This window comes from Lolium perenne, chromosome 4, assembly GCF_019359855.2.
Source record: "Lolium perenne isolate Kyuss_39 chromosome 4, Kyuss_2.0, whole genome shotgun sequence".
Classification (NCBI taxonomy): Eukaryota; Viridiplantae; Streptophyta; class Magnoliopsida; order Poales; family Poaceae; genus Lolium; species Lolium perenne.
This window is the reverse complement of record NC_067247.2, coordinates 302,529,447-302,552,953: the sequence shown is the minus strand read 5'-3', so window position 1 is coordinate 302,552,953 and position 23,507 is coordinate 302,529,447. Positions and strand designations below refer to the sequence as shown.

The following is a 23,507-nucleotide window of genomic DNA, read 5'->3' as shown; positions in this document are numbered from 1 at the left end:
TCAAGCACTTTTTAAGGCGCCGTTGCCGGGAGATCAAGACACGCTGCAAGGGAGTCTCCACTTCTCAATCTCTTTACTTTGTTTTTGTCTTGCTTAGTTTTATTTACTACTTTGTTTGCTGCACTAAATCAAAATACAAAAAAATTAGTTGCTAGTTTTACTTTATTTGCTATCTTGTTTGCTATATCGAAAACACAAAAAAATTAGTTTACTTGCATTTACTTTATCTAGTTTGCTTTATTTACTACTACTAAAATGAGTAATCCTGAAGTTGAAGTTTGCACGTTTAAGCAACGAGGGGGAGAATGTTTGAGAGATGCTTGGTATAGAATTAGCGATGCTCATAATAGATGCACTAAGAAGCACTCCACCATTATTTTACTCAGGAATTTTTATGTTGGTATCTCTAGCTGGAATAGATATGTTCTTGATAGTCTCGCAAAAGGTGACTTCCTAAGTACTCCTGCATTAGAAGCTAGTTGCATTATTGAGAGCTTATTTGGAATACCCCCTGTTGATAAAGTTAAAACTGAAATCTCTCTTGAAGATGTTATGAAAAAATTGGAAACCATAGAGAAAAAATTTCCAAGTATTGAAGCTAAATTGGAAATATTACTTGATAAAACTGATGAACTTGATAAATCCTTAGGAGGAATTGATGAAAGAATTAGTGTCCTAGGAACTAATGCTGTCCATGATGATCAAATCAATAGGATTGACGAACTTGAAAAAGCTATGGGAACCTTGGGTTCAACATTTTCTTCTCTTAAATATAAGGAGAAAGCTTATGTGGGTAAGGAGCAAAAGTTTATGTATGTCTCTAAAGTGCCTAGACCAAAGAAGTATTATTATAGGCCTAAAATTGACAAAGCCCTTAGTACCACTATGGATGGGGGAGCTCATGATAACAATGCACCATCTCTTGATAATACTTGATACACACTTTCTGCGCCTAGCTGAAAGGCGTTAAAGAGAAGCGCTTATGGGAGACAACCCATGTTTTTACCTACAGTACTTTGTTTTTATTTTGTGTCTTGGAAGTTGTTTACTACTGTAGCAACCTCTCCTTATCTTAGTTTTGTGTTTTGTTGTGCCAAGTTAAGCCGTTGATAGAAAAGTAAGTACTAGATTTGGATTACTGCACAGTTCCAGATTTCTTTGCTGTCACGAATCTGGGTCCACCTCCCTGTAGGTAGCTCAGAAAATTAAGCCAATTTACGTGCATGATCCTCAGATATGTACGCAACTTTCATTCAATTTGAGCATTTTTATTTGAGCAAGTCTGGTGCCATTTTAAAATTCGTCAATACGAACTGTTCTGTTTTGACAGATTCTGCCTTTTATTTCGCATTGCCTCTTTCGCTATGTTGGATGAATTTCTTTGATCCATTAATGTCCAGTAGCATCATGCAATGTCCAGAAGTGTTAAGAATGATTGTGTCACCTCTGAATATGTCAATTTATATTGTGCACTAACCCTCTAATGAGTTGTTTCGAGTTTGGTGTGGAGGAAGTTTTCAAGGATCAAGAGAGGAGTATGATGCAACATGATCAAGGAGAGTGAAAGCTCTAAGCTTGGGGATGCACCCGGTGGTTCACCCCTGCATATATCAAGAAGACTCAAGCGTCTAAGCTTGGGGATGCCCAAGGCATCCCCTTCTTCATCGACAACATTATCAGGTTCCTCCCCTGAAACTATATTTTTATTCCATCACATCTTATGTGCTTTTTCTTGGAGCGTCGGTTTGTTTTTGTTTTTTGTTTTGTTTGAATAAAATGGATCCTAGCATTCACTTTATGGGAGAGAGACACGCTCCGCTGTAGCATATGGACAAGTATGTCCTTGGTTTCTACTCATAGTATTCATGGCGAAGTTTCTTCTTCGTTAAATTGTTATATGGTTGGAATTGGAAAATGATACATGTAGTAATTGCTATAAATGTCTTGGGTAATGTGATACTTGGCAATTGTTGTGCTCATGATTAAGCTCTTGCATCATATGCTTTGCACCCATTAATGAAGAAATACATAGAGCATGCTAAAATTTGGTTTGCATATTTGGTTTCTCTAAGGTCTAGATAATTTCTAGTATTGAGTTTGAACAACAAGGAAGACGGTGTAGAGTCTTATAATGTTTTCAATATGTCTTTTATGTGAGTTTTGCTGCACCGGTTCATCCTTGTGTTTGTTTCAAATAAGCCTTGCTAGCCTAAACCTTGTATCGAGAGGGAATACTTCTCATGCATCCAAAATACTTGAGCCAACCACTATGCCATTTGTGTCCACCATACCTACCTATACTACATGGTATTTTCCGCCATTCCAAAGTAAATTGCTTGAGTGCTACCTTTAAAATTCCATCATTCACCTTTGCAATATATAGCTCATGGGACAAATAGCTTAAAAACTATTGTGGTATTGAATATGTAATTATGCACTTTATCTCTTATTAAGTTGCTTGTTGTGCGATAACCATGTTCACCGGGGACGCCATCAACTATTCATTGTTGAATTTCATGTGAGTTGCTATGCATGTTCGTCTTGTCTGAAGTAAGAGAGATCTACCACCATATGGTTAAGCATGCATATGTTAGAGAAGAACATTGGGCCGCTAACTAAAGCCATGCTCCATGGTGGAAGTTTCAGTTTTGGACAACAATCCTCAAATCTCAAATGAGAAAATTATTAATTGTTGTTATATGCTTATGCATAAAAGAGGAGTCCATTATCTGTTGTCTATGTTGTCCCGGTATGGATGTCTAAGTTGAAGAATAATCAATAGCGAGAAATCCAATGCGAGCTTTCTCCTTAGACCTTTGTACAGGCGGCATAGAGGTACCCCTTTGTGACACTTGGTAAAAACAATGCATTGTGATGACCCGGTAGTCCAAGCTAATTAGGACAAGGTGCGGGCACTATTAGTACACTATGCATGAGGCTTGCAACTTATAAGATATAATTTACATGATGCATATGCTTTATTACTACCGTTGACAAAATTGTTTCATGTTTTCAAAATCAAAGCTCTAGCACAAATATAGCAATCGATGCTTTTCCTCTATGGAGGACCATTCTTTTACTTTCAATGTTGAGTCAGTTCACCTATCTCTCTCCACCTCAAGAAGCAAACACTTGTGTGAACTGTGCATTGATTCCTACATACTTGCTTATTGCACTTATTATATTACTCTATGTTGACAATATCCATGAGATATACATGTTACAAGTTGAAAGCAACCGCTGAAACTTAATCTTCTTTTGTGTTGCTTCAATATCTCTACTTTGAATTATTGCTTTATGAGTTAACTCTTATGCAAGACTTATTGATGCTTGTCTTGAAGTGCTATTCATGAAAAGTCTTTGTTATATGATTCACTTGTTTACTCATGTCATATACATTGTTTCGATCGCTGCATTCACTACATATGCTTTACAAATAGTATGATCAAGATTATGATGGCATGTCACTCCAGAAATTATCTGTGTTATCGTTTTACCTGCTCGGGACGAGCAGAACTAAGCTTGGGGATGCTGATACGTCTCCGACGTATCGATAATTTCTTATGTTCCATGCCACATTATTGATGTTATCTACATGTTTTATGCACACTTTATGTCATATTCGTGCATTTTCTGGAACTAACCTATTAACAAGATGCCGAAGTGCCGATTCTTTGTTTTCTGCTGTTTTTGGTTTCAGAAATCCTAGTAAGGAAATATTCTCGGAATTGGACGAAATCAAAGCCCAGGGGCCTATTTTCTCACGAAGCTTCCAGAAGTCCGAAGGAGAGACGAAGAGGGGCCACGGAGGGGCCACACCATAGGGCGGCGCGGCCCCCCCTTGGCCGCGCCGGCCTGTAGTGTGGGGCCTCCGTGCCGCCTCTTGACCTGCCCTTCCGCCTATAAAAAGTCTCCGTGACGAAACCCCCAGTACCGAGAGCCACGATACGGAAAACCTTCCAGAGACGCCGCCGCCGCCGATCCCATCTCGGGGATCCAGAGATCGCCTCCGGCACCCTGCCGGAGAGGGGAATCATCTCCCGGGAGGACTCTACGCCGCCATGGTCGCCTCCGGTGTGATGTGTGAGTAGTCTACCCCTGGACTATGGGTCCATAGCAGTAGCTAGATGGTTGTCTTCTCCCCATTGTGCTATCATTGTCGGATCTTGTGAGCTGCCTAACATGATCAAGATCATCTATCTGTAATTCTATATGTTGCGTTTGTTGGGATCCGATGAATAGAGAATACTTGTTATGTTGATTATCAAAGTTATGCTATGTGTTGTTTATGATCTTGCATGCTCTCCGTTATTAGTAGATGCTCTGGCCAAGTTGATGCTAGTAACTCCAAGAGGGAGTATTTATGCTCGATAGTGGGTTCATGTCTCCGTGAATCTGGAGGGGTGACAAGAACCTCTAAGGTTATGGATGTCTTTGTTGCCACTAGGGATAAAACATTAGTGCTATGTTCAAGGATGTAGTCACTAGTTACATTACGCACCATACTTAATGCAATTGTCTGTTGTTAGCAACTTAATACTGGAGGGGGTCGGATGATAACCTGAAGGTGGACTTTTTAGGCATAGATGCAGTTGGATGACGGTCTATGTACTTTGTCGTAATGCCCAATTAAATCTCACAATACTCATCATGATATGTATGTGCATGGTCATGCCCTCTTTATTTGTCAATTGCCCAACTGTAATTTGTTCACCCAACATGCTGTTCGTCTTATGGGAGAGACACCTCTAGTGAACTGTGGACCCCGGTCCAATTCTCTTTACTGAAATACAATCTACTGCAATACTTGTTCTACTGTTTTCTGCAAACAATCATCTTCCACACAATACGGTTAACTCTTTGTTACAGCAAGCCGGTGAGATTGACAACCTCACTGCTTTCGTTGAGGCAAAGTACTTTGGTTGTGTTGTGCAGGTTCCACGTTGGCGCCGGAATCCCTGGTGTTGCGCCGCACTACATCCCGCCGCCATCAACCTTCAACGTGCTTCTTGGCTCCTCCTGGTTCGATAAACCTTGGTTTCTTTCTGAGGGAAAACTTGCTGCTGTGCGCATCATACCTTCCTCTTGGGGTTGCCCAACGAACATGTGAAATACACGCCATCAACCGCCCGTGCCTCCGGCGGCTGCCCCTCCTCCCCTTTTTCCTTTCTTTTACTTTTTTTTCTTTTAAACCCAAATATGGAAATGCAAATATCTTGAGATTGGTGAATCCAAACGAGATGAAACCACTTTTGTTGGAAAGAGGACAACAAGAGCTACCCAACAAAAATTGGAAATATGGAAATCAGTGGGGGGTGATTTTCTATGATTTTTAGAGGTGCAATACCTCAACATGAGAAACCGAGAAAATCACCAAACTTGAAAACGCGACAAGCGATCTATGCAAAATCCGTTTTCGATGAACTAGAGCTTGTCATGAGAGTAAGCACAAGCTCTAAAACATCACATGGATAATATCCAAATAACAACCAAGAAAGATGATGCAAGGATGCATAGGTTTGAGCTCTCTCCGAACGATACGATCGAGTTACTCACTCGAGAGCCCTCTTGATAGTACGGCAACTAAACTATACACCGGTCTCCAACTACACCATGAGACCGGTGAGGAAGAAACCCTACCAAGAGCAAACCTTAACCTTGCGCATTCCACTTGAGCTCGATGATGACGATCTTGACCGCAACAAGATGGAACGCCTTTCTTGCTTGTGCTTGCTTGACGAAGTCTTGTAGATTGCTCCCCCATAAACCACCATGGGAGAGCTTATTCTTCGGCGCAACTCCACATATCCATGAACACCATAAGTATGGCAAGACTCAAGCAAAGGATCTCTTCAAGATGGCACATCTTGAACTTGCACTTCATTTCTTCATTCTTCATCATGTTGATGTCTTGAAGTAACTTGAGGGCTCACTTCATCTTCATCTTCAAGACATACTTGACACTTGATATCCTTCATCAAATTCTTCTTATTGCAACCTTGAAGCCAACATATGGTTCAAGAATTGCCTATGGACAACTCCTACAAATATAACTCAATGCAAACATTAGTCCATAGGGATTGTCATTAATTACCAAAACCACACATGGGGGCTCCATGCACTTTCAATCTGTTGTTGATTTATCTCAATAAAAGTTGTAGTCGTTGGGCTCGGTGATCAGCATCTTCACGGCTCGGAGATTAGTAGCTTTTTTTTTTGACAATCAATACCACATATATTTATAGTAACAAATAGTACATGGTAGAGATACACAAGCTGACTCCAACGATTACAAAATTAAGTATAAAAGAAATGAGCAAATCGCTGAGATCTTCAAATTCTTTTTCTTCCATGACACAATCTTGTATTTCTCCGAAGGCAGCCAAATGCACATACCAAACCATAGACCTAAAAAATACCAATGAAGGTTCTTCCATTATTTTAATTTGAGCCGCAATGCCAAGGCTACGTGCACGTGCGCAACCATTGAAGTTGTCAATCAACATCGGTAAGAGTACCAGCACCAGTATATCAGGAAAAAATAACCGAACAGCCTGATGAATGTCGCTGGAGAGCCGAGAGTATGAATCACCATTGTCGAGGACGTAGCAGCCAGGACAAATATTGCGAGGCTAATCCTTCTCGCGACAACCATGAGAAAAGATCCAAAATCGATCTGACGAAGCAAGATCTGAAGATCCATACCTAAAGAATTGCAATCCTCCAACACCACCATTGAGCCACGATTGAGATCTTGTCGTCGAACGAGGAACTGAAGAACACTTATTGTAGACGATGCCACCAAATCCTAACCTAATTTGTTAAAAATCCTATTTTATTAAAAACTCCACGCATAGATCGGGTTCCCTACCCCTCCTGACGCTGGCGAGGCCGGCCGGAAAAGAGGGAACCAATCTATGGTGGAGACCAAGCCGGAGAAGGGGGAACTGGAGACGAACCGATCTATTAGCAGCTTTCTTTTATATCACGGAGATTAGCAGCTTTTTTTTTTAGCAAATGCGGAGATTAGCAGCTAGAGGGAGCCATATAGGATCAGCCGATCAGTGCAATCGCAGGCCGTGGAGACCAACGACACCGGGGACTTGCATCCGCCAAAAGCCCACGAGCGCACAGCGCAGAGCCCGGACCAACACCGGCAGCCGGAGCCCGGAGGAGGGTGCCACGGGCCCAGCAGGCCGTCGTCGCGATGCAGGCAGAGCATAGCGGCGCAAGGGGGGCCGTGAGAATTAACGGCGCGGCGGACCTGCTCCCGTTTCTCCGTGGCGCCCCCGTCAAGTACCGCTTCGCCAAACACCGCGCCGTGAGTAGTACGAGTCCATCCCAACCCACACGAAGAGTCCCCCCTCCCCTCTCCTCGCGACTCGACGGCCCGCACGCTCGCCGTCGCCGCCGCAGCCGCCTCGCCGCGCCTCGATTCCACCCCAATCGCCGATTCCAACCCCAAAAAATCCGCCGCGCGCAGGCTGCTCTGCAGGGTTCCGTCGCGGAGGGCGGCTACGCGCGCGCCTGCGCCTCCAACGACTGCGAGCACCGCCGCCGCGGCAAGGTACGTGCGCCCGCGCGCCCGCCCGCCTCCAGACGAGTCCGGACCCGATTCGGGCGAAAATTGAGGGCTCCGTTCGTTTCCCGTGCAGGCGTTGTCGGCGCCGCAGTTCGAGGAGCACGCGGGGGCGGCATCGAAGGGCCACAACGACCACATCTTCCTGACTTCCTCCCCAACGGCAAATCGCTCCACCGCCTCTTCCACGAGCTCAGGGACGTGCCCGCCGAGCGCTTCCGGACGGCCGCCGGGGTGCCGATGACGGTGCCCGAATCGGACATGCTTCAGGCCAGCGACGTGACGGTGGAGCAGCAGGCCCCCTCGGACGCCGCGGTGCAGGAGGCTCACACCGAGGACATGCTCACCGAGGAGGAGAAGGCCGGCCTGTCCCTCCTTGACCTCTGGTTAGCAATCCGACTCCCCGATTCGTGTTCCCAATTCGTTAATATGCGCTGCCTTCTGCCGCGATTTCATCGTAGCAAAGGCCTTTCGCCGCTGTACGAAAATCGGCAGCACTCCGATACAATTTCAGAACTACGACCAAATTCACGATTCATTATGCTGCATCAAGTGCTAAAACTAGAAACTCAGAACTCATCGCGTGTCTGCTCAGTCCTAATGCTTCCTTCCTTTTTTCACCAGCGGACGTAATCCAGAGTCGGATCCTATGGGCGGCATGGAATGGCCTTCTCAGATCCACCACGGCCTGAGTTTGATAGACGCCGCACAGCAGATTGAGAATGCGGCCTGTGGCGACCATGAGATGCCTGATGTGGTCGACGTAAGGATTACAGGTGAAGAGCAACACAGGGACAATGACTTGTCCACAGCCACCCAAGTCCAAGTGCAAGTCATGGAAGCAGAGCGTCGGCCGGCGCGGGTGAAGCAAACAAAGCATCGGCCAGAGCGAGTGCTGAAGAAGAAGTATCGGCAAGTGGCAGATACCAGGTTGGCGGAAACCAAGTATAAGCCGGATAGTTTACTTAGGGAGGTCAGAGGGTTGCTATTCACCGGGCTTCTTGAAGGTTTCAGAGTGACCTACAGGAGGGATGGGGTGCGTCTAGTTTCTTCAACCAGTATAATAATTGTTGATTCAGCATCGCATGATGATTGAAAACCTACGTGCTTTTGACCTTATAAATTTCATTTGCCGATCCGTAGGTGGAGATGCCTGGACGAATAAACGGACAGGGATATTCCTGTGGCTGCTCACGATGTGGTTACAGTACTGTGAGCATTCTGATATCTTAACTGCCGCACTGCACGCATTGTTGTTTATCGTGTCTGTACCCGTTAATTCTTTGACAAATCAAGACTGACGTCGTGATGCTTGGTAAATTGTAGATATTGAATGCTTGTGAGTTTGAGAAGCATGCTCGCAAGTCTACAAACAACCAAAATGATCACATATTCTTGGAGACTGGAGTTTCTCTCTATAGGTTGATACAGCCACTTAAATATCAAAGACTCGACTTGCTTGGGGACTTGATTGAAGAACAGACTGGTCTCCCTCCAAATTTGGTTGAATATGAAAAGTGGAAAGGTATTTTCAGTGATGACCTAAGGCTTTCCAACTTTTGGTTCTACATCAGGATCTGTTAATCTTTATGTTGGTCTATCTTTTCTCTTGTTAGCTTCTTTTCAAGTGGAAGTGGAATATAATGATTCAGGTGCTGCGGCTTCAGATTCTTGTTCAACTCAACGGTAAGTTACTGCACATGCAAAAATTCAGTCACCCGTATATTCAGATCGCATAAAAACCATAGGCGTTCCTTCCTTAATACACATTTGGGTGCAGCTCTTAATAAGTCCATAGGGCAGACAAGGAAGTATGACGTAATGCTTACATTTGTCAAATACAGATGGCCATTAGTTTTATGCTAGCTTTAAAGTTTAAGCTCCTCCAAATGCGAAGCAGTACCTTACTAATTTGGACCAGCTTGTCTTTACCATTTTTATGAAGTGTACATAGCAAGTGCATGCATTTAAGTATCACGATCCTTCAGAGTACCACGCTGACTTCAGTTTTATTCCAAACTCCACTGCTAGTTCACAGGAGTCTCCGGCAGGACTGACAACTCATGTAACTAGAGCCACTACTTCGACAAGTGCCTTGAAAAAATTTACTAGCGATCCCATCCCAAACCTGGACTGGAGTGCATTCAGGAGGCCACGTTGGCAGTATAAACAAGGAAGCAGTAAAACTTCAGCTCCAACCCTGAGTAGACGTCCTGGGAAAGAAACTTTCGGTCTATCTACAAGAACTTCGATGGAGACTGGCACTGAAGAAACTCCTGGCAAAAACACCTCAGGTCCACTCAGTTCTGAGGTTATAAAGCCCAATTTCAGGAGGCCACGGTGGCAGTATAAACGAGGAAGCACTGAATCTTCAGCTCCAACCTTGAGCAGAAGCCCTGAGAAAGGAACTTCGGATCTATCTACAGGAATTTCAATGAAAAGTGACACTGAAGAAACTCCTAGCAAGAAAACCGCAGGTCTACTCAGTTGTGAGGTTATGAAGTCCAATTTTGCTGCACCTGCTGCAGTAATATCACCGGCTTTACCAAGTCCAGTTTCAGTCGTTCAAGAGCCACCCCCAGATCACAGTGTGGAGCCAAAGGCAAAAGAGTCACGGACATCAAAAGTAAGGTAAATGGTTAAATCTGTAGTTTTTTATTGACATGTCATGTTTGGGAGATCTTGCCATTGGATTGAAATGAATCATAATCATCAACCTCTGTTGTTTACTTTTACATCAGGGATAACACTTTGCACCCGCTGGTCTTCAAGGAGGGTGGCCTTCCAGAATTTACTTTATTGACGTATAAGTTGAAGCACGGAGAGGTCCTCTAGATAATTACATGGACTTTATTACCCCTTCTCCTAGCAGAATTTGTAAGACTCTTAGGAGCACTCATACTTCCCTGTTTGTAGGTTCTAAAGCAAGGCTATAAACGGGGTTCATGCATAGTCTGTGATTGCTGCAATGAAGAGGTAACTATCTCAAACTTAGGAATCAGCAATGTTAGATTTTTAGGCTGTATTTACTGTTATGTTTACTGATCAGTGGATGGTTGTGATGTTCTCTTTCAACTTCAGCTTACTCCTTCACAATTTGAAGACCATGCTGGAATGGGGAAAAGACGACAACCGTAAGCACCACAGTTTGACACGGAAAATTGACCTAACTTAAACTTATTGACTTATAAGTGTTCAAAGTTCTTAAAGTGTCATTCATGATAGTGTTTGTAAGTTTTCAACTCAAAATGATAGCTCACTAGTTTAATTCGTTTAAATGGAGAGTATATATTGTTTCAGGTATCGTAACATTTATACTCTAGAAGGATTGACACTCCATGAACTGGCACTAAAATTGCAAGACAGTCTAAATTCAAATGGAGTCAGCAGCGTTGATTTCTCCGACATCGATGACCCCCCTAACCTTGCTTCTTCAGGTAATATGCGGTTTATTCCACTTAATAAAGAGAGAATTCCTTATTTGACACTACTTTTGAATATGATTCCTTATTTGGCCCTGCAATTTTTTGCCTTCCCTATTTGACACTTGGTGCATTGTTTGATGCCTTATATTATATGACACTCTAGTTCATTTAACAACTAACGGTGTTACTTGGGCACCTAAAAGGTCGTTTTTGCCCCTGGTGCATATTGTGACCAAAAAGATATGCAAAACACATATTTAACCTCCCCTGTAGCATGTATGTACAGCTAATTTTCCTTTTCTTTTTTGAAGGACGTACATCTTTTTGTTTACATCCTTTTGAAGGACGTATATCTAATTTTCAGTAGCACAGGGTTGCAAATGGACAGCAATTTTTAGTCCCAAGCCTGCAGCCGAGTCCTTCGCTCCCGCCACCGGGCCTTGGCTGCCCACCGCAGCAGCCCCACCTTGGCCGCCCTCTGCCGCGCCGGGTTCGCCGTCCGGAGCCCCGCCTTGGGCGCCCTCCGCCGCCGCACGTGGGTCGCCGTCCGTAGCCCCGCCATGGCCGCCCTCCGCTGCCGCTCGTGAGTCGCCGTCCATAGCCCCGCCATGGCCGCCCACCGCCGCGTGCTTGGCCCCCCACCCGCCCCCGCCGCCAACCGTAAATCCATGCCGCCGCTGCAAGCAAGAAGCCGCCGACACTAGGGTTCGGGTGGGGGGGGGGGGGGGGGGGGGCTTGGTTAGGGACAGGTCTGGTCGGGTTTGGGAGAATGGTTCAATCGGCTTTTTTTTGCTTCCACAACTAGTAACTAACGCAGGGTAGTTTGGTCCACCAGAAAAAAAATCTGACAGAACAATGTAACAGAACAGACGGTAGTGTCATATAAGGCATAAAAAATTACACCAAGCGTCAAATAGAGAAGGCAAAATTTTCCAGGGCCAAATAAGGAATCATATTCAAAAGTAATGTCAAATAAGGAATTCTCTCCTTAATAAAACCCAGTGGCAATGTGCTGCTGAGCTTTCTTCTTTTTATATGTTTTATTTTGTGGGGCTTTCGTTCATGATCTCTGTTAATTTTTCCCTTGTGAGTATGGGTGCATATTGGTCAATGTCATCTTGCTGCCCTGTTTAAATGAGTTTATAGCCTGTTACAAGTACTCCATCCGTCCCATTTCATAGGGCTTGCGCGTATCCCTAGTTTACCTATTTGACCAACATAATATCAATTATATAATATAAAAAATATATCATTAGAAAGTAGAACATCTAAGCTTTCTAATGATATATATTTTATAATGTATATTTTGTATTATGTTGATAAAATTTACGACATAGAAATACACGCAAGCCCTATGAACCGGGACGGAGGTAGTATACCACTTCGGAGGAAAGAATATCCTACTTCCCAACAGTTTGACCTATTTGGTGGCATACTGTCTTTTAGTTAGGTTCAGACCATAGGAACTGAGCAATAAGCGTTTGTTTGCTCCACTAACGATCCATGGTGAGAGCCAATAGTAACCATGTCATGGAGGTGTAATACAAACTAGAAGAGGTCCCGTGCTTTGGACTGAGTATAGTTAACATTAAAGTTGGACATATTTATGCAGGAATTAGTACCCAGAAATGAAATAGCTCATTCTTTGCTAATACATAAGCTAAAAAGTAAATTTTGTTATAGATCTTTTGTCAAAGGCATGTTGGCAACTGCCTGATGTAGATTTTCCAAGGCAGGACTGTTGTGACTTGTTACAAGTTCATAATTAGGTAGTAGTTGAATCCTGACTGCGCTGACCATGTCTAGACATGACATGTGGCATCACAGTAGATTGGACTGTATTACCACTGGTGGTAATATATTGAACTATTTACAACGAAACAATGGCCATTTGAACTTCCATATATTAGTTATGTGAGTAAACAATTCATGCTCTTCGCCTCTGTGCCAATTATTCCCGTTATTACAGGTTGTAGCAAAGAACGCTCCACCGCCAGCAGACCTATTATTGTTCCATTCAAACGGACATTACAAGAAAGCATTGTTATAGAGAGCTGCCATTTGTGTGGGTAAGAATAATATTAATGTACACTGTTGAACTGGCATAATCATGTTAGGTGCTTCATATATAAATTGCACCTTTATTTTGACAGTGATGCCTCTACGACAGTTGGAAAAATCAGTGAAGACATGATCATCTTCTGTAACCAGGTTAGTTCTGCTTAATTACTTTGTCTTAAGTGTTGCCTTTGACAGTTGGATTGCTGTCCCGAAATTTATGCAATAATCCTATCTGTAGTGCGAGAGACCGTGCCATGTTAAATGCTACAATAATGGACTTCAAGAAAAGAAGGTATGTACTAACCGTTCCTTCATATGCGGTGGAGAAAAGCTTATCTGGCGAAAGACATTTCTGACTTGCTGTATCGAACATTTCAGGCACCTCTGAATGTTTTGGGAGAGTATGTGAAGTTTCACTTCTGCTGCTGTCAAAAATGCCAGTTACTTCATGCTTCTTTGCACCAAGTGCTGAACAACCGTGAAAAGATCAGACATCAAAGGTCCAATGTTTGTTGGCACCTTTTAAGTGGAATGAATCTGAGGCGCGATGTGCAGCATTACATGAATCAGATTATCGGAATCTTCAAAGTAAGTTCTTTCTACGAGAGTTTTATTGTTGTATCATTTTAAAAAAAAAAACCTTGTTTCTTCCATGATAAACTTCCCAACCATATGTCTGTCATGTTGCTTGTATGCTGCAAAAGTCTCACTTTAATCTCTGTATTTATAGGTTGCATTTCCTGAAACAGATGGTCATGAGAGTGAGGTCATCCAAGATATGGTTACTGCGTATGTACTTGATTAATATTTTAACTCTTAAATAGTGTACGAATAGCCACATTCATATGTATCTGCCTGCATTTTATGTTCATCTCGTCAACTCAAAGTAAGTACACCAATTGCTTTTTCAGGGTTTTAAGCAGTGGAAAGAAGGATTTTAGAGGAGTGTATTGTGCAGTGTTGACCACAAGCAGGTATTCTTTCTGATCAAGTCGTTTATTGTTTTAGCAGTTTTTGCTTAACTGGTCTGTGCACAGCTATGACGTTGACACTTTCAGTCTTTCCATTTGTTTAGCTGAATAAACTGCTGATAGTTTAGTTTCTAGAACTGGAAATAGGGAGGAAAACAACAAGCTAGTGCTTGTATTTTATATTTACATTATTCAGTTGGTTAATTGTAAATTTTCTCCCTTGTGTGGTTGGATTGCAGTAAACTGGTTTTATCAGCTGCAATTCTGAAAGTGCGAACGGAAGAAGTTGCAGAACTTGTCCTTGTTGCTACACATCCTGAGTACAGGAATAAGGTGGGAGTTTTCTGATGTAGATCTTATTTTCCTGTCAGTTTTCTGATATATGCATGGTCTGTGTGGTGAGAATGAAGTTGCGACTATTAACTGGAGAATGTACATGATGGAGTTCTTGAACAATAGAAAACAGTAAATATACCCTGTTAATAAAAGTAACTTGGAATATATTTTGGACAACAGATCAAGATATGAAAGGTTTCCATGGCCCCACCCCACCCTTTCTTCAGAGTGTTTCCATGGCCCCACCCCACCCTCAAAGAACTAATTGCACAGATTCTAAAGCTGTACTGTTAGAAATGGACCTGCAGGGTTTCAAATAGGCCCTTAATATGCTTATTATATTTTTTCTGTTGACGAACCAATATTGGAGGTCATTATTGTACTGTTTTCATACTTAAAAAGTCCAATGTAATGATTTTGACATGTCTGCGTAGAGAACTAACATCCATATCTTTTTGGCTCTCTCTCCATCTCTCTCTGCAGGGCTACTTCAGACTTCTCCTAAGGCAAATTGAGGCACATCTGACAGCCCTGAATGTTCGACTTCTCACGGCTCCTGTTGATCCTGAAATGGCCTCAATCTGGTCGAACAGGCTCGGCTTCACCGTTTTAACGAACGAAGAGGTAATCACACTTTTTTTTCGCGTTTCCTGCTGCTCATAAAGAAAAACAGTTTATCGAATTAACTTGATCTATCATCATCGGACACCACTCCAATAGCACTAACTTAATTTCATTTCTATTGCTATGCATGTTGCCAGAAGGAGTCACTGCTGGAGAAACACCCCCTGGTGATGTTTCAGGACCTGACATTGATGCAGAAACCACTTGCTAGCAAGCAGCCTGATCCCGTGGTTTCAACAAACCAAGTTATAATTACAGAGCCAAGTGATCCCGTGCTTTCAACAAACCAAATTACAGTTACAGAGCCGAGTGATCCCGTGGTTTCAACAAACCAAGTTACTATTACAGAGCTGAGTGATCCCGTGGTTTCAACAAACCAAGTTACTATTACAGAGCTGAGCGCAGAGTTTTCATATCTTACACCGCCAGACGGGTGATTAGAAGCTCAACCTTTGTAGAGATATCTCTAGTGCAGTAGCCTATAGCTTAATTATGCACCCATCTCATCGGCCGAGTGGGTGCAACATGCCGCGTGTGTGCTTGATATCTGTTGCCACACGTGTGTCAAGTTTAGATGTGATGGCAAATGCTCTTGCCCGAGAGCGGTCTCAGGTGCATAACTTATGGTTTGTAAACTCAGTTCAGTTTAGCAGATTGTGTAGCTGATGTCAATATCTGTTGCAATTGCACGTGTACTAGTCGTTTTGGTGTAAATTTTGCAGTCTTGGGGTCTTTGATAATGTGCCTTATGCAGTAGCATCTTCTGGCACATGTCGCCTGTTTTCTCCGGACCCTCAATACACAGATTGAAGCAAAATTGGCCAAATGGAAGTCTTTTAGGGCATGTTCAATTGGAGGTGCTTAGGAAAGTGCTTAGCAAAATAACTAGAGAGATGCCTAAGTAGGCACCACTCCTATACAAATATGCACTAGTGCTGAAGGAGAAGTTTCATTCACTTCGTGAGCACTCATCTGAACATTTTGCATTGCACATGGATTTACTGTGTAAAGGGTGTAAAGGGCGGAGCAATATGACAAGTTTAACATGTAAGTGTGTGAAAATTAAGCCAGAAGTCAGAAATAAAATCATCAACATTTTCAAAAATGTCACTATCAATTTCATTTATTCATTTGTCGCCCACCAGAATAACAATCACAAACATCTTACAGCATATAAGATACTCCAGGTGCATCTGTAGAGCTAGGAGCCTAGGACAAAGAGGCTACACACTAACCACACCATCCTACAGTTTTATTAGTTCTGAAGCCAGTGTGGGAGACACTATCTGGCTGAGGAGCAGGCTTCTGCTCCCTTGGCTTCGCAGGGTCAACAAATATGACCCATCCGTCCAGAAACTTGGCGTTCATCCCCTGCCGGGCCGTCTCGGCTTCCTCTAAACTGGCATACCTCACAAAACCAAAGCCCTTTGATCTCCCAGATACTCTATCAGTTATGACTTTCGCTGCACAAAGTGACTGAATGTGTTACAACGAGCTGTGAAGATGAATGGACATTGGTGAAAGCATTGCTCCTAAAGAAAGCCTTGTACCTTCAAGGAGCTGCCCAAAGGGAGCGAAAGCGCTCTTAAGCTTGTCATCCGTAGTTAGCCTTGAAAGTCCTGCATTGCATCACAACATACAGGATTTATGAGCATGTGCATGTGAAGAGAAAAACAGGGTGAAGTAGGGGTTACTGCTTACTACGGCACACGCACAAACTTTGGGGGTTTTGCAGTTACTTCATCAGAGCAGCAAAAGTGAAATACAAACAAACAGTTGTACTAATAGGATTCGACAGATGCAGAAGCCCATATCAACAAGACAATTCAGCAACCAATTTAACTGATAACACGCAAGGGTGCCTCTGATTCCATATAGTATCAGGTTGCTCTTGCTCAGACACATGTGCACAAAGATACAATTAGGTGCGCATGCACAAAGATATGTACTGTAGCATAATACCTGGAGCTATCCCCAAATTTCATACCGAAGAACTGGGCTCACCGTCGCCCGAGGCTAACTACACATGTGGGTCGGGAAGGGAAGGAGGAAGAGAGTCGTTACCGCTGACGAAGAGCTTCGGGGTGGTGAGCGGCGGCACGTTGGTGACCTCGGTGTCGTCGCCGAAGATGGAGGACGCGGGTGGCAGGGTGGGTGAGGGGCCCGAGGATGAGGAGGAGCAGAAGGCGGCGCGTAGTGCGGAGGAGGCGGAGGACGGAAGGGGAGTGGAGCCGAGGAGGCGGCGGCGCAGGGAGGACGAAGAGGAGGAGAGGGCCATGGCCGGCAGCTAGAACCCTACCTCCCGTCCCGTTTCTGGTTCAGCTCTCACCGTTCCGGGCGTTCAGGTCCGGCCCAGCCTGATGTACGGGTGGGAAATGACGAACTTGACCTTTCTCTCACAAATTTCAACGAAAAATACCCTCTTCTGAAAAGCTTATATATAACCACACAAAAAAATGACGACTGTGCTCTGCGCTTATTCTTGACGGTATTGACAGTTTGATATGATGCATCCATATTGAATGTGTGATGAAAACAAGCAGTTGTGATTAGTGTGAACATTTTTCTTTTACCCTAAAGCAACTTGGACATGGCTAATTCCGGGTCGACCGGGAATTAGCTAGGAATTAGCTTAGTTCCCGGTCAACCTGGTTTCATGTGTAATTCACGTGTAACTAGGATAAAAGATATGCAATTGCATATCCATGTGTAATTACACATCCATGTGTAATTCTCGTATGCACGAATCACGATGTAAATCTAATGATCGTCGATTTGATCAGGCTTTAACTTTTTTTTTCGATAAAGGATGTTTTCATTACTTTTATAAGCAATTACATCCAGCCTCTGCATAACCAGGATGCACACAGCCGTTTATGTTGTCTCAGGTTCAAAAAGATATAAAAAAACTAGGCGAGATACATATCGGAACGATGAATCATATAACGCCTAAGGAGTAGGTGGGGCATCTATCCGTAGACTATGCTGCCACCCATGTTGGGAAAAAGTATCCCTCGCCGTAGCCTCCAACCGTGTACAGACCCCCGTAAACAGGTCTCGGTTCTCCACTCGCTGAAGAGGTAACCACGAACGGAGAATACCTGTACATCTGTAGATGACCTGCAACAAAGAGCAATTTATATCGTTAAAAATCTTGTCATTTCTACATAGCCACAGCGCCCAGATAACTGCTAGCGCCCCCACCCTAAGAAGCAACTTAAACCTTGAATCCACACCATGAAACCAATTGCCAAAGACATTGGCAACACTAGTCGGAGGATACAGGGTAGACGCTACTTGGATGACTGACCATATAGATCTCGCGAACTGACACTGGAAGAATAAGTGTTTGATTGTTTCGTCCTAATGACAGAAAACACATTGAGTACTCCCATGCCAATTACGCTTAACAAGATTGTCTTTGGTGAGAATTACCCCTCGACGAAGATACCATCCAAAAATTTTAATTTTTAATGGTATGTTCATCTTCCAAATCTTCTTGTTATTATCAACTGGTAAATCAGAATGAAGGATCGTGTTGTAGAAAGATTTTACAGAGAAAGCACCATTGGCATGAAGGTTCCATCTAAATTCATCTGGTTCGTCCGATAATTGAATATCTCCGAGCCGTTGAATTAAGGTATTCCATGCCACAAGCCTTTGTCCAAGTAAAACCCGTCTGAACGTCACATTCGGGGGTGAGGTAGCCATTACAGTAGCAATGGTATCACCTTGACGGCGAGCAATCCTATAAAGAGCTGGATACTGTTCACTTAAGGAAGCATTGTCAAGCCAAGCATCTTCCCAGAACCGTATTTGTGCTCCATTCCTGATTGAGAAAGTGCCATGGCGAAAAAAAACATTTTTTGTCGCCATTAGCCCGGCCCAGAAGTGAGAATCCCCTGGTTTCCAAACCATTTGGGATAATGTCTTCGAACCGATATACTTTCTCCGAAGAATAGTCTGCCAAATCCCATCCTCAGTGAGGAGCTTAAACAGCCATTTACCTAGTAGAGCTGAATTCTTGACTTCCAAGTCATGAACTCCAAGCCCCCCTTGGTCTTTGGGACTACAAACTATACTCCACTTAACCAGTCGATATTTCTTTTTCTCGCTGTCCCCTTGCCAAAAGAATCTGGATCGATAGTAATCGAGTTTATACAGAATTCCTTTCGGTAGGATGAAAAATGATAACATATACAGTACCATATTTGTGAGTACCGAATTAATGAGTACCAATCTTCCACCTAGAGACAGCAACTTTCCTTTCCAACTACTAAGGCGTTTTTGTAGTATTTCTTCCACTAATTTCCATTCCGCGATTGTAAGTCTCCGATAATGAATCGGAATACCCAAATAACGAATCGGAAATTGGCCTTGCCCGCAACCAAATAACTATGTATACAGAGTCATGTCATTTTGGGCATCACCGAAACAGAACAATTCACTTTTATGGAAATTGATTTTCAATCCTGACAATTGCTCAAAAGCCGCCAAAATTAATTTCAGATTTTGAGCTTTTTCAAGATCATGATCCATAAACAGAATTGTATCATCGGCATATTGAAGTATAGATAAGCCACCATCAACTAGATGTTGAATCACTCCTTCAATCTGGCCATCAGCCTTAGCCCGCTCTATGAGTATAGCCAGAATATCCGCTACAATGTTAAACAACAGCGGTGATAACGGATCCCCTTGGCGTAACCCTTTTCGTGTTTGGAAATAGTATCCGGTGTCATCATTAACCCGGATTGCGACACTACCTCCATACACAAAATCATTTATCAAAGCGCGCCACTCTGGAGAAAAACCTTTCATCCTGAGTGTTTGCTGTAGAAAAGACCACTTAACTTTATCATACGCCTTTTCAAAATCTAATTTTAAAATTACCCCATTTAATTTCTTAGAATGCATCTCATGTACCGTCTCATGCAAGACCGCCACTCCATCAAGGATGTTTCTTCCTTGCATAAAGGCCGTCTGTGATGGCTGGACAACATGATCCGCGGCCGTATTAAGTCTAATGGTGGCCACTTTCGTGAAAATCTTGAAACTTACATTTAAGAGGCCGATAGGTCTATATTGTTGAATCCTTTCTGCCTCATTAACTTTCGGTAACAAGATTACTTCACCAAAATTTAGACGAAATAATTCTAGTTGTCCAGAGTGTAGGTCACTGAACAAATCTAGAAGGTCCGATTTAATCGTGTCCCAGAAAGTTTGATAAAACTCAGCTGGGAAGCCATCAGGACCCGGTGCTTTGTTGCATTCCATTTGGAAAACTGCCTTTTGAACCTCTTCCTCGGTATAAGGTGCGGTTAGTAGACCATTTTCCTCAATAGAAACTTGGGGTATATCGTCCGTTAAGTCCTCATTAAGAGAGAAGGTACTTTCCTCCGGAGGACCAAACAAACCTTTATAATAATTAGTAATGTAAGATTTGAGTTGCTCATGGCCTTCAATCACCCCTTCATCTTGAGTAAGAGAATGAATACGTTTTTTCCGATGTCTCCCATTGGCTAAAGCATGGAAATATCGCGTATTTGAATCTCCTTCCAATATGAACTGGGCTTTGGATCGCTGATACCATTTGAGTTCCTCCTCACGAAGAAGACTCGCCATCTGCGCATTTGATTGATTTTTAAGTTCAATCTCCTGCGTCGACAACGGTCTAACCTCCGCAAAAGCCTCAAGCTCATCAATAACATTTGATAAGCGAGCCTTCTCTTTTTTAAGGATACCAGCCGTGTGGGCAGCCCAACCAGAGAGATGTTTGCGCATTGACCGCATTTTATTATTCCATCTCAGAATAGGAGAGCTGCCCCCGACCGGTCTCTCCCAAACCTTCTTAACCATATCATGAAAACCCTCTCGATGTAGCCAACCAAGTTCAAATTTGAACGGCCGTTTACACACAGGACGGGGATTCCCAGTGGTTAGGAAGATGGGGGCATGGTCAGACAGATTTACAATACGTTCTAGTGCACGGACAGACACCATAGGGTATTTATTTTCCCATTCGGTGTCCATCAACACGCGGTCTAGTTTCTCGTAAGTGGGTCCAGGCAAGCTGTTGGCCCAAGTAAACTGTCGACCAGACATGAACACCTCCCTTAAATCAAGGCTATCAATGACAGCGTTGAACAAGAAAGGTCAATGTCCATCAAAATGGCCTTTACTTTTCTCGTGAGGAAATCTCAACAAATTAAAATCACCTCCGATTAAAATCGGATAAGGATTATCTTTTCTAAGATTTACCAATTCACGTAAAAAGTCAGCCTTAAAAGCATCCTGGGCGGCACCATACCCAGCGACCAGACTCCACTTGAACCCATCTGCTTTATTCTGAATGTCGAGCTTAATATGATACTCTCCATCAGAACTAGCTAAGACAGTCATGGTATCTATACGGACGTCAAGTAAAATGCCACCGGATCTACCACGAGGTGGGCGAGAAAACCACTGAAAGTTGATTCCGCCTGACAATCGGTCGAGAAAACTTTGTGTGAAATTTCGCCTACCCGTCTCCGATATAGCAATAAAATCTAAATCATAATCTCTACAACCATCGGCAATGTGAGAATGCTTAGCCAAGTCACCAAGACCTCTGCTATTCCGAAACATGCCGTTCATCGAGAAACTATTTTGGATTTAGAATTTTTGCCATATCTACGAGATTTCTTTCCAGCCGATGATCTAGAACCACGTTCAGAGGCAGTTAGATCATAAACTGAACTAAGCTCTGAGTGGTCTAAATCAACTTCTGTCACACTTCCAACTATAGCCGAGAGAAGATGACCATCTAGGATGTCATCATCTTCATCATCGTCAACAATGGAAGTAGCCAACTCAGTGGATCCATTTGGAGCAACCGTTAAACGGTCATGCTCCGTCTGTCTCAACACATGAGCTGAAGCTAAAATCTCATCCGAACCTCTACCCAAAGAGATACCTACACTACTCAAATTCGAAGAAATTCTAGTATCAGAAAAAGAAATGAAAGACTTGGATGAATTTCTAGTACCTGCCGTGTCGAGGTTCTTTTCCGCCTTGCGCCGCATAGCCCTCTGCATCACATCTTCATCCGTAGCCTCCACGCCGCCCTCCGTCGTAGCAAACCTCCCACTCCTCCTCACCGTCGGCTGAGCAACTGGTGGAGGAATAGTGGGGCGAGGTTGCAAGACGGCGGCAGCTGGCGGAGGCGGAGAAACGCGCGATGAAGATGGCATCGACCCTGGTACCATAGTAGACGGTGGTCCAGACGCTGGTGAAGAAGATTTCGATGCAGGGGTAGATGGCGAAGAAGCCCCCTGCACCGAGCCCGACCGCGACGCTGAAGCCCCCCTAGGCGAAGAGGGCACAGGGGACCGGCTGGGGCGTCAGGCTTTAACTTAGTTTCCCACTAACCGGAAGTTAGCAATCCGGTTTGGCAATTTACATTCTATTAGAACACAATGTTCTAGCCTTCTAGGGCGAAAAGTGCCTTTAGCACATGAGCACCAATGCTCTTGATTTTTAAAAAACATATTTTTTTAGATTCTAAAACAATTGAAATTAAATAGCTACTGTATATACATATAAATATTTTGAAGATACAATAGGAATTTTAGAGAAAAATATGTTATATTTTGAGCTATACAAAAACACAAATTTCTAATAAATATTTGCTCCTATACATAGCTATAAATTTGTTTTTTATGTAGCTCAAAATACAATGCAATTTCTACCGAAACTTCACACGACTACTTAGAGCATGTGTATGTATTTATGGGATAAATGTGACGATTTTTAAAATACAAATGTATAATTTTTATATATTTTAAAATCTGAGAGCACTGGTGTTCACCTGCACCAAATCTGCTTCCTCTTATAGGGTTCCATATTTCTCGGGAGGTGCGTCCAACTTAAGCGCTGGAGAGAGAGCTGCCGCTTCTTCAGCAATAGTCGCTCCCAGGTGAGGGACATTTGCTGGCTGAAGTGCTCCAACCTTCTCCAGCATTGGCTCTCTGAAAATCAATATTTCTTACAGTCTTCAGGATCACCCGCCAAATCAGCTTTAATATTCACCCAATTTTGCTTGTAAGAAATCATGAAATTCCTAAGTTCCAAATGTTCCATGTGTTAAGCTTCATGCCACTTGAACCAAAAGTCCGAACTGATGGAAAGGACTAGGCAATTCACATATACACTTCACAACACCATGAATTTTTTTATGTGTATCATCTTTCCAAGATGTTTTTTTAAAATAATTAAAATCCCTTCTCGGATTTTGTTTTTTGAGGGAGCTCGTATATACACGTGAGTATGGGCAATCCCGAGTCTATCCTGCCTCTACATTCTACAACAGCGGCGACTGGCGTCGTCCCTATGCCCAGCGGTCGGCCGCTTAGGCTAATTTCATGACAATTAGGCTAAAAAATGGCATCATAAATGTTTAAATTTACACTGTGCCTGAGCTTTGAACTTTTCTTGGGTCCGCCATTGATTCTACACAAGTTACACTACAGG

General features: G+C 43.2%; 2 protein-coding genes across 2 annotated transcripts; one reads left to right on the top strand and one right to left on the bottom strand.

The window, feature by feature from the left end:
• The first annotated feature begins 7,339 nt into the window (after positions 1-7,339).
• Positions 7,340-15,755, top strand: LOC127295965 (uncharacterized). Its single transcript, XM_051325995.1, has 20 exons — positions 7,340-7,567; positions 7,656-7,965; positions 8,204-8,615; positions 8,723-8,791; positions 8,906-9,104; positions 9,196-9,265; positions 9,611-10,210; positions 10,321-10,405; positions 10,496-10,555; positions 10,661-10,713; positions 10,880-11,016; positions 12,974-13,073; positions 13,158-13,215; positions 13,304-13,357; positions 13,444-13,653; positions 13,796-13,854; positions 13,977-14,039; positions 14,276-14,369; positions 14,856-14,996; positions 15,134-15,755. The coding sequence occupies exons 2-20, from the start codon at positions 7,820-7,822 to the stop codon at positions 15,431-15,433; spliced, it is 2,910 nt and encodes a 969-aa protein (XP_051181955.1). The 5' UTR covers positions 7,340-7,567; positions 7,656-7,819; the 3' UTR covers positions 15,434-15,755.
• Positions 15,756-16,091: 336 nt separating this feature from the next.
• LOC127295966 (organelle RRM domain-containing protein 2, mitochondrial) lies at positions 16,092-17,347 on the bottom strand. The gene is made up of 3 exons (XM_051325996.1): positions 17,061-17,347; positions 16,547-16,615; positions 16,092-16,459 (listed from the first exon to the last, which is right to left on the bottom strand). The coding sequence occupies exons 1-3, from the start codon at positions 17,272-17,274 to the stop codon at positions 16,227-16,229; spliced, it is 516 nt and encodes a 171-aa protein (XP_051181956.1). The 5' UTR covers positions 17,275-17,347; the 3' UTR covers positions 16,092-16,226.
• Positions 17,348-23,507: the final 6,160 nt, after the last annotated feature.